At 38.3% G+C, this 11842-nt stretch overlaps 1 protein-coding gene across 1 annotated transcript; it reads right to left on the bottom strand.

The window, feature by feature from the left end:
• Positions 1-85: 85 nt before the first annotated feature.
• Positions 86-11710, bottom strand: tmc7 (transmembrane channel like 7). The gene is made up of 16 exons (XM_085410610.1): positions 11569-11710; positions 8481-8742; positions 8240-8388; positions 7908-8063; positions 7736-7818; positions 7508-7653; positions 7284-7431; positions 6084-6266; positions 5815-5960; positions 5603-5717; positions 3593-3690; positions 2105-2288; positions 1870-2000; positions 1523-1678; positions 1357-1435; positions 86-1005 (listed from the first exon to the last, which is right to left on the bottom strand). The coding sequence occupies exons 1-16, from the start codon at positions 11582-11584 to the stop codon at positions 805-807; spliced, it is 2253 nt and encodes a 750-aa protein (XP_085266736.1). The 5' UTR covers positions 11585-11710; the 3' UTR covers positions 86-804.
• Positions 11711-11842: the final 132 nt, after the last annotated feature.

The following is an 11842-nucleotide window of genomic DNA, read 5'->3' as shown; positions in this document are numbered from 1 at the left end:
CCTTCATGTAAGAACATGAGACTAACAGAGTGAGATTTAAAAAAAAAAGAAAAAAAAAAAAGGAGAAAATATACTTAAGAAAACATTTATTTTATATGTACAGTACCCACAGTCACATTAAGGCATCATGAAAGTACAAGAGTATTTTCACCCAAATCTGACAAAAAAAACAACAACCCCAGAGCAGGGACATTGTTAATAACATGCCCACAGTCCAGAAGATATTTTAAAAAGGTACTAAAACTAAGTAAAAAGTAGTGTTAAAAGTAATTTCATTCAAAATGTATTAGGCACAGTCATAAATATTCATTTGCATATGCAACAACACCCACAAATAAACAAGTCAACAAGGAAGCTGTAGTAAAAAAAAAAAAAAACAAACCCCCAAAACCCTGCGTTAATACATTTAAAGTGCATGAGATTGAGAAAAGTTTTAAAAACAAGTCCAGTAGTTTAAAAGAATCGAAGTCCTTCTCAGAAGGAAAAGATTACATGCAAGTAAATACTCTACAGCTCAACAAAAATAAAGTTTTGATTAAAGGAAAAAATTTTTTTTTGAGATTGTCAATTCATATATTCACAAATATTCAGACTGTTTTGTTGGACAAACAAACAAACACCAAAAAAACCCACTGAAAAGGTCAGAAGCACTGTGAACAGGATATTTGTTTACAATGCAGTGTTTTCACAGTTAATTAAACACATTTAAGATATTAGTCTGAAAAGTTCAATTGTCTGCTTAGACAATTGAAGAATTGTCTAAGCATGCACCTCTGCTTTGTTCAGTAAAATAAGGCCTTTGCCTTAAACTTGAGTGGAGGAGCTTGGAGCTGCATGGGCCAGGAACACCGCATCACTGAAATTGGTGGCGAAGCTAGTGTGGTAGCTAGGACTGCTTCTGCTGCTGCTGCGGCGGGGTTGGAATTTGGATTGTGGGGATCTCACACCTGAGCGCTTCTGGGCCTGGCACAGCTTCTGGATCAGGAAACGCCGGTCGCGGCCCTCCTGATTGACAAATTAACACAAACAGATTTCAGTTCACACTGTATTTGGCAATAACTGAATTGATAACAAGAACACTCAGAGTACGCAACTCCCCCTGAAGGACAAGAGCTATAATAAAACTTTGACTTTTTATGATGTTTTTAATTACTGATATCGTACAGAACATATTGAAAAAATAAGGTGTGTAACTTCGACTAGATTTTCACCAACAATAAATTAAGCCGTTATCTGTACCTACAATCACACAAAATTTGAAAACGATATCTTTAAAAGTGTGGGCACTAGACTTCTAACAAACGGAACCAATTACATACTCCCTCCCTTGGGGGGGGGGGAGAGAATAAGACCTACCATTTCTAGCTGGTGTCTTAGTTCATTAATGACCCTCTTGTGTGCTCCAGCAAGTGCAATCACATAAAACATGGCCAAACTGGAAAAAACATGGAAACAAAGTATAAAATTACAGCAGAGGAAAAACAATGTTAAAAAGGTGAAAATATATAATAAGAGGACCAACCATGTGATAACAAAGAAAGAGACAGCAAAGGCCTCTGAAGAGAGAGCACGAAGAAGCTTTTCGACTCCTTTGGGTAGCTGAGAAACTGTAGCTGGCACCACGTACCAGGAGGTTTCGTAATTAACAAAAGGTCCACAGGCCCGAGAACAGTTTATCCTGAACAAAAAGGAAGTATAAGTGAGTGCATACAAGTAAGAGTTCCTATATTTATCCATATTAAGAAAAAAATAATTATATGGCAGTGGCCAGATTTTGACCTTTGGCATGAATATTTCTGCTAGAGGTTCTTTTAAAGCTCCATACAAACTATACAAATATAATTAGAACACAGTATGAACATTACTCACTGTGCTATACTAGCTATGACAGGCACACAGGCAAGAGTCAGGCCGATCAACAGCACGCCGAGGAAAAAGAAGTTGGAGCTGGATGCTCGGAAAGGACGTGTGGCTGGACGACAGTTTTTGATTAATGATACCTAGCAAACAAAAATTTGCAAATGAGGCTTACTAGAATATTTCATGCTTTTTTCCTTCACTCTTGCAAGGAAAAAAACTACATGCATTCAAACCAAAATGTCACCTTCTTGATGTAAAAAATAAAGAAATATTTGAGGGTGCAGATAGCAGGCAGCAGTGGGCAGTAGAAAGTGCCGATCCAGCAGATGGTCTGACCATAGACGATCTCCAGTACATTCTGAGGAATAGAAAACTCCTGTTGGCTCATCCATTTAGCCAGGGCAGAATTACTGTACCTCAGAAGCAGTCTGGGTAGGATAGAACAAGAAGGACAAAAATGACTAAAGCAGAAATAATCAGAGAAAACAAAGCCTTCAGTGACAGAATAATTTTAGCTACATTTATTTAGACTAACTAAGCTAACACTAAAACTACCATATTTTTCAGACCATAAAGTGCACCGGATTATAAGGCGCACTGTCGATGAATGGATCTGTTTTCATACATAAGGCGCACCGGATTATAGGGCGCATTAAGCGAAACAAAACAAGTCAAACTTGACTCAACTCATTCCTCTTTCTTCCTCCACTTCCGTACCATTGATTCATTAATGCTGAATTCTCTCACAGCTGCTCTATTCCCATGTTGTTGCAGTATATTAATGACTAACCTTGTATTGTGGATGGATTGTCTCAGTTGTTCTCCTGACTGAAGTTTGGTGCATTTACAGCATCCTGCCATGCGATTGCATTTGTCCCTAACCATCGGGAACCCTAACGTTAACTTTTATCGAGTGGAAAAAAGTTAGCGTTCATCCTCCAGTTTCACTGTGTTTATGTTATGCTAACATAGCTGTGTCATTAGCGATCACGTAGCACATCATTATATACCAGTTAATCCAACTTCAGTAACTCTACAAACATCACTGCTGTTTAGTTTTCTGTCCTTATTTATGCTGGAAGTGATAGCAGAGCTGTACATTTTAATTTTTTCAGAAATCTCAGTCAGAACATGCTATATCATGTTTCGGTGTAAACTAGCGAGCTAACTTCATGCTAACTTCTAACTCTGTTAAATTTAATAAATTCTGTTTTGATGGATGCCTGGATGTTAAACTTAATTGTTCCACCTGGTAAAGCAGCAACGCTGATCATTTTTATTAAAGATGAAGGAATTTAGACAGTTTCTAACTCTCAGTGATGTCGCAGTATTCATCTAACTTTGGGACCTGAAGCGGACGAAGTTTTAGACCCAGATTACTCCGCGAGGCTCCTGACTACAGTAGCCGTAATTCTCCGACAATCCATCCAAGCGGTGCGGCTCTGTAGCTTAGTCGAACTAAAACATTTTTGACAGATTTTTTAGCGCAGTGTACCACATAAAATCAGTTCGAGGTCAGCAAGCACAACCAGAATTCACACATAAGGCGCACCGGATTATAAGGCGCACTATCGAAAAATACGGTAGTCCAAGTCAGCTCCTGTAACTGTTACATTAGAGATTCTTAATCTTTTATGAAGGTGACATGTTTACACCTCTTCAAATGTCATGAGATGATCACAAAACTAGATGAACTGTACTTTTTTTCTACTGTGGATAAATGAGGTCTTACTTTCGAGGAAACTCCACAAAGATGGTGACGGAAACGATGACAATGAAGTCAAAGATGGTGAGTTTGTACATCTCTTGGCCCACATGCGTTTCCCAGCACTGTCGACAGCAACAAGGATATAGAGACTGGATTTTACCATACATACAATGTCACGATTTAAGAAATGTATTTTATAGGGTGATTAGGAATATACTATTTTTTTAATACTTTTTAAAATTAAAAGTCTAAGAGACCAAAATATGGGCACATATTCGTGCAGTTACACTTAACATATGTAATATTCACATTCTAACACATACAGTGGGGCAAAAAAGTATTTAGTCAGCCACCGATTGTACAAGTTCCCCCACTTAAAATGATGACAGAGGTCAGTAATTTGCACCAGAGGTACACTTCAACTGTGAGAGACAGAATGTGAAAAAAAATCCATGAATCCACATGGTAGGATTTGTAAAGAATTTATTCGTAAATTAGGGTGGAAAATAAGTATTTGGTCACCTCAAACAAGGAAAATCTCTGGCTCTCACAGACCTGTAACGTCTTCTGTAAGAAGCTTTTCTGTCCCCCACTCGTTACCTGTATGAATGGCACCTGTTTGAACTCATCATCTGTATAAAAGACACCTGTCCACAGCCTCAAACAGTCAGACTCCAAACTCCGCCATGGCCAAGACCAAAGAGCTTTCGAAGGACACCAGGAAAAGTATTGTAGACCTGCACCAGACTGGGAAGAGTGAATCTACAATAGGCAAGCAGCTTGGTGTGAAAAAATCAACTGTGGGAGCAATCATCAGAAAATGGAAGACATACAAGACCACTGATAATCTCCCTCGATCTGGGGCTCCACGCAAGATCTCATCCCGTGGGGTCAAAATGATCATGAGAACGGTGAGCAAAGATCCCAGAACCACACGGGGGGACCTGGTGAATGACCTGCAGAGAGCTGGGACCAAAGTAACAAAGGTCACCATCAGTAACACACTACAACGGCAGGGAATCAAATCCCGCAGTGCCAGACGTGTTCCGCTGCTGAAGCCAGTGCATGTCCAGGCCCGTCTGAAGTTTGCCAGAGAGCACATGGATGATACAGCAGAGGATTGGGAGAATGTCATGTGGTCAGATGAAACCAAAGTAGAACCTTTTGGTATAAACTCAACTCGTCGTGTTTGGAGGAAGAAGAATACTGAGTTGCATCCCAAGAACACCATACCTACTGTGAAGCATGGGGGTGGAAACATCATGCTATGGGGCTGTTTTTCTGCCAAGGGGACAGGACGACTGATCCGTGTTAAGGACAGAATGAATGGGGCCATGTATCGTGAGATTTTGAGCCAAAACCTCCTTCCATCAGTGAGAACTTTGAAGATGAAACGAGGCTGGGTCTTCCAACATGACAATGATCCAAAACACACCGCCCGGGCAACAAAGGAGTGGCTCCGTAAGAAGCATTTGAAAGTCCTGGAGTGGCCTAGCCAGTCTCCAGACCTCAACCCCATAGAAAATCTGTGGCGGGAGTTGAAAGTCCGTGTTGCTCGGCGACAGCCCCAAAACATCACTGCTCTCGAGAAGATCTGCATGGAGGAATGGGCCAAAATACCAGCTACTGTGTGTGCAAACCTGGTAAAGACCTATAGTAAACGTTTGACCTCTGTTATTGGCAACAAAGGTTATGTTACAAAGTATTGAGTTGTATTTTTGTTATTGACCAAATACTTATTTTCCACCCTGATTTACGAATAAATTCTTTACAAATCCTACCATGTGGATTCATGGATTTTTTTTTTCACATTCTGTCTCTCACAGTTGAAGTGTACCTCTGGTGCAAATTACTGACCTCTGTCATCATTTTAGGTGGGGGAACTTGCACAATCGGTGGCTGACTAAATACTTTTTTGCCCCACTGTATGTATAACAGCTAATGCAAAGATACAAATGAGTTTGACACTGGTACCTGTGGCACTACCCCTGCAAACCACTGTATATTACATTATGGCAAAAGAGGATTACTTACAGGGTAAAGATCGTGGTTGTAGCCACAAATACAGGGATCATCTTTACATTTAGTGATCCGAGACCAGACAGAAAAGAGCAAAACCACAATACTGGTTAACCGCATGAAGACACACCTGTGAGGATAGGAAGAAAGAAGGCAAATCAGAAATACTTTCAAGTTCAAATCTGCATCTATGAGTAAGCAGGTCAAAACACAAGACTCCATTTTACCTCATAAGAGTGAAGCGGATCTCAAAAGCAGGAGAATAGTCCTCAAAGTTGATGATAAAAGAGAAAAGTACTGGGGTAATGAAGTTGGCAAAGGTGATAACAATTGAAGGTAGATACTCAAAAATGAGATCTACTATGAAATTCACCTGCAAAAGAGGAGAAACAACAAATACCTTTTATCCTGTGTTGCCAACATTTACCAGAAATTTCTACATAAAGGTTGAATCAAAGTGGGTGGAGAGAAAGAATATTAGAAAAAATTGTCTTACCTTTTGGTCATTCATTTGGGCTTTCTGGGAGAAGATAGTGGCTAAATAAATGCAGTAGAAGCAAGCAGCCAGTACACCAATGACGAAAAGATTCAGGATGAGACGGATGAAGTAAAGCCGACATTTTTCTTTGTGGGTGCGCTCTGCTATTTTCTGCTTGATCTTCTCATCCTCCAAATCAGTCTAAAGATATAAAAATATGAATTTTAAAATAAGGCAAGACAACAAAATGATGGTGTTTGATTATTAATTTTCTTTACTTTAGACTCATCAGTAAGACTAATGAAGTTTTTTTTGTTGTTGTTGTTTTTTTAAACTCGCTTTTGGTTGATTTTTATTTTTATGTTTTAGCTTCTGTGAAGCACTTTGTGATTTTTATCTTGAAAGGTGCAATATAAATAAAATTTTTCTTTTACTTTACTTTAAGGAACATCAAGGGACAAGTGTAAGCAATTCTCAGTGATGTATTGCACCCTCTCTAACATGCATATGAACTACTACCTCCAGGACACAGGTACAGGGTAGAGCTGCATCAACACTGAAAACAATTGGCAGCTATGTGGCAACCAGGGGCAATAGAAAGTGAATGACATTCAGTGACTTCACGTGGTTAGAGGCTAAATAACTGCTGGCACTGTGAAGCAGGCGGGACCTGTGATAAATTTATTTTAAGCTTTTAAGCTCATTTTAACTACTGATTTTATCTATTGTTCTGATTTTATCTGTTTTGATTTTACATACTGTTTTGTTTGTTTGTTTGTTTGTTATTTAGTTAGTTAGTTTGTTTGCTTGTTTTAATCAATTTTAAATCATGCTTTTTATTTGTTTTTGTTTCTAATGTCTCTGTAAAGCACTTTGAACCACCTTGTTGTTGAATTGTGCTATACAAATAAACTTGCCTTGCCTTTAACTTCCTGGTGAGGATTTGAAGCGACTACCAATGATAGCACAGAATACCGCTGATTAGCATGTGACCCCGGTAGTAATGCATGTGGGAACTGGGGCCTTGAATGTCACTAAAGCCATAAAAGTAGATTATATTAAAATGCACATCTTATTTTTACTTTAGAGTAATTGTATGTAGCTGCTGGGGTGCCATGTAAGCACCCATTTTTTCAAATTAGTTTAAAACAAATTTGTAAACTGGCCATTGTTTTGACTAGCCAGTTTTACAATCATGCTTCTGATGTATAAACTAACCTTCAGCTCATAGAGCAAAGTCTTTTTCTTCAGCTTTGCAGCATTCTCACTGGTGATGCAGAAATCCCAGCCAGCAAAGATCTTGTTGCAAAAACTCTGAAAGCAATCCTCATCCTGAATCAGATTATGTTTGAACCCGGTGGCAGACCTTCGAAAGAAGAAAACACTCAAGACCACATCTCATCACATAAATGTTATTTCTTATGAGTTTGCCTTTTTCATACCTTTTAACAATCCAGATAAGACTGAGGAAGAGGTACCCTATAGTGACCAGCAGGTATGCCAGTGCCAAATTATAAGTTATGTGGGAGAAATGGATTTTTTCCACATTGTAGAAGCCGTAGAAAAGATAGGTCTGTTCCAGAAAGCCCTGCAGATGAAGCACAGCAGGTGAGTACAGAAACTACAGAGTGGACTCTTTCTCAGGAGACTAATAATGTGACAACACTTACTTCACCAGAAAGCAGATCAGTAATATACTTATGATAGTTAACAAGACCTCGACGACTGCCACTTTCATACACGCTGCAGTAACCTGTAATATAACAGATAAGCTAAGCTTTTTCATCTTTCTTGCTTAGTATATGCTTCTAATTGAAACAAACAAACAAATAATCCTCTCACTATCATTCTGGCTGAAGGTGATATTTCCTGAAACATGGGGTGCAATGATGATGGGCAACATGACAAAACCGAACATGAGCAGAAAGATGATAAAGTTGAGTGTGACCAGGAAGCGCAGAAAGGAGAAGTAAGACAGGATCCCTGTTCCAAACATCCCTAGTGACAAGTGAAAGAGGCAAAAAGGGAGAACTTAAGTCTGACATAACACAAAGGTACACTTTGTCTTAGCAAAATTATAATTACCGATTAGCACCATCTGAACAGAAATCCAAACAAGTCTTTGAGACCAAAGAAACAATTTCTGTCAGACAATCTGTTTGTCTTTCTTTTACCTTCTATTAGGTGGATGTCTCCCCTCCAGAGCTTCAAAGAGCTCAGCCATTCTTCGCTTTCATCTCTCATCCTCCTCAGATACTTGCGGGTGCTTTGTCGCCACTGTTGCCAGCTGCTCAACTTTTGAGCATCTTCTGCACACCGTTTCCTAAAACATCAAACAGTCAAATAAACTCCTGACACACAAAAACGTTATTTAGCTATTAGTGAAAGAAGTCATAACAGACTACAGTTTCCTACTGTTTGCGTTTCTCAGCCATGGGCTTGGCTAGTTCTCTGATGTGTCGCTTCTCAGTCTGACTCTTCTGTTTCACGGTTTGTCTTACAAAGGTGTTTATACCCCATTTCCCACTGCCAGATGAGCCAACCCTTGCTCTAGAGCTGCCTCTTTGTTTGGAGCCAACAGTTGACGACTTCCTGCGGTACAGCAGGGACTGGTAACTGGGGAGCTGGTCCAGCAGAGGGTTACTGCTGATTCGCCCACTGTGATCAGTGACAAACACTTGAAAAGACAAACAAAGTAATGTTTCTTACATGACATTTATTTTTGCTCTTCTGGAACAGATGCTAATATTGCATCTGTACAGAAAACAAAACTCGATGAAATATACATAATACAAAGTAATATGACTGTGTTTAACACTGAGCTAATTACCCCTGCATTTTCACAACAGTCACTTCAAATCAGGATCAACCCATCCATCCATCCATCCATCCATCCATCCATCCATCCATCCAATCCATTCACGTCCACATAAAAAGATGGACAGCTACACGATTCACTTGATATTGGGCTAGCACAGATATATTTCTAAGGATGTATATGTTGTCTGAGATTTGCATAAATTAAACTTTTTTTTATTTGCAGACTCAAGTTGGATTCAAGTTGAGATAATAACTACATCACCATGCAAAAGACACAAACCATCCCTCATTTCTTCATGTTTTGCTATGAAATTGAGAAATAAGTGCAGAGATCTACTGACAAGTGCAATCATGCATAGAAATAGCGTAAAAATGCTATATTTGTACAGCTGTACTGTACAAATACAATGCAGCTTGAAAGTCAACATTTCATTTGACCACCTTTATTCTTCAGCACAGTCTGAATTCTCTTAGACAAGTTTGCTTTTTATTTTTTTCCCTCCATATATTCAGTTTTATCAAAGGACCACCACACACCATGACAAAAGAAATGAGAACAAACTGATATTAACATAGTGACTAAAGATAAAATTTAAACCATGAAAAAAAAAAAAAAAAACTCCAGAAAGGCTAAAAAAAATGCTCATCAACACCATTTAAAAAATAGGTTGTAGCAGTGGAGAGAAAAGTACTACCTAGAGCTCCAGCAGGAGGGGCCCTTCCAAGCCAGGAATGAAAAAAATGCTTTTGTTTACATTTTTTAATCCCTATGTAAATTATGTCATAATTAAACTGCCTGAATAAATCTGTTGGATGATTACAAAAATAATAGAAGCTCTCTCAGACTTACAAATTTAGAAATGGTTTAGTCCAACACACATTGAGGCTCAACCTTATAGCACAGTTACTTTATTCTCTCCAGGTGACTGCTAATGAGTCTCATTACTCATGTCTTTCTCCAAGAAAGCAAAATTGAGAAATGGCATTAAAACAAAAGAATTGAGAGGCAAAGGAGGTAAACTGAGTTCACTTGTCAGCCATTAACACATTTCTTTCAAAAGGAAGGTCAGCAAAGATAACAGCTAACAGGTTAAGAATGGTTAAGAGGCTGTTGAAAACGTTAAATCAATATAGGATGTCTCTCAAATTTACCAAGCTAAACTTAACACCATTATAACATGTGGCCATGAATTTCAGAAACAGCCAGATAACCAGAAGCAGGTCTCCTCCAAATTATTTGACACATGATGAGCTCGTATCTTGAGAACAAAAAGTTATTTCAAGTAATCATTTGTTTCGATAGCAGCTTGAACTGAAACTTTACTAAGACTAACATCAAGTAGAATTCTGCTTCTGTATGTGGAGCCAGCTGTTAGGCAAGCAAGGCATTTTGAGGAAGCTGGTATATCTTAAGGCTTAAAATACCGAACTGACACTTCTTCTTAATCTAAATAAAAAAAGAATGAAAAGGAAAAAACATTCACATGCCAATAGTTTCGTTAGATGTAGCTTTTTCTACATCTAGAAAACCCTCTGGTAGCATGTCTGTGGAAACCATTTTTACGTATTACTGAATCACCTGGTTTATATCTGCAAGACCTTTAAACTGCCATATGACTTCTGTTTGATAACATCAAAGTAAAACAAACAGAAAATGGCTGTCACAAGTTCAAAACATTGAACATATCATAAATCTAATTTAATCTAATGTATTTTTAACATACTTTAACATACTGATATCAGGTCTTCTCAAGGTACTGTTGTTATAGTGTTGGGATTCATTTAAAATTTCACAAATATAAAGATAGCTACATTATTCGCAAGAGTTAAACTGTGCCTCAATGATCAGAGTTGACCTCTGACATGAGCCCCAAAAGGATGAAAACTGAAAAATTATACTTCAAGTAAGAGTTTGTGTAGCAGGGTGAGCAAGAACATGTGATAGAGGATGGTGGAAAGGAAGAGAAAGGGGGAATTGAGGTTGCACTGACTGAGAGTGGTGAGAAGAACGAGAGGAGGACAGAGTTTTCTAACACTTTTCTAAGTGACAGAAAACTGAGAAGCTGTTTTATATTATGGGAATAATAATAAAAATCAATACAAATGAAGAAAATGATGCACCCTTAAACTCGACATTCCACAAAAGTAATTAATGATAAATTGTAGATCACAGGATACTGATATTTCAAACTGTGCACACTTATGAGCTTTTAATAGATTTTTAATAAGTACTGTATACGAACAGGTCACTACTGGCTACCCTAATGTCCCTAACACCCTGCGCCTTATAATAAGTTTACACATACAAACAATAACATCACGTCACAACTCAAGTATATGTATCTACAGCTAACAAAAACATTGTTAAAATTCGACACTCCTTTTTACGTTTGCCTCCCAGGAGAAAAGACAATGGCTAACCAAGGGAGCAGACTGTTTTATGAGCCGACAATTGAGTTTCGACACCGTAAACACACTCGAGCCAAACCAGACAAACAAAATCTCTTCCTGCTCTCATTTGAAGGTCTTCCTGTAATCGTTATATGACCCTCTGTCAAATCATTCACCAGCACAACAAACTTTTAGCTACTTTTTAGCGGCTAGCATTATTAGCTAGTTAGCTAATGTAGAAATAAATTGGGTTAATTAATGTTCTGAAGTAATGCACGAACTTCAAAAATACCTGAGTCGACTTCCATTGTTTCCTTTCCGACAGAATAAATACAGCTATTTATGTATTAGCTAACAATTAACCATCAGACTTCGTCAAAAACAAGGAGTTAACTCTCCCAGCTGTCAGGAAGATAATAGCAGTCTTTCCCAACATCTACTTCCTGGATGTGGATACAGCTCCGGGAGCGACACTAGCTATTATTTATTTATGTTATATCTGGGTGTCGTGTTTGGTTTCATTTTATAATAGTCTGTGTTGCTAGTTACATGTTTAATATTATATT

Source organism: Rhamphochromis longiceps, linkage group LG6, assembly GCF_057381845.1.
Source record: "Rhamphochromis longiceps isolate RC_006_pf linkage group LG6, R_longiceps_female_GT1.1, whole genome shotgun sequence".
Classification (NCBI taxonomy): domain Eukaryota; kingdom Metazoa; phylum Chordata; class Actinopteri; order Cichliformes; family Cichlidae; genus Rhamphochromis; species Rhamphochromis longiceps.
This window is presented reverse-complemented; position numbering and strand designations above follow the sequence as displayed.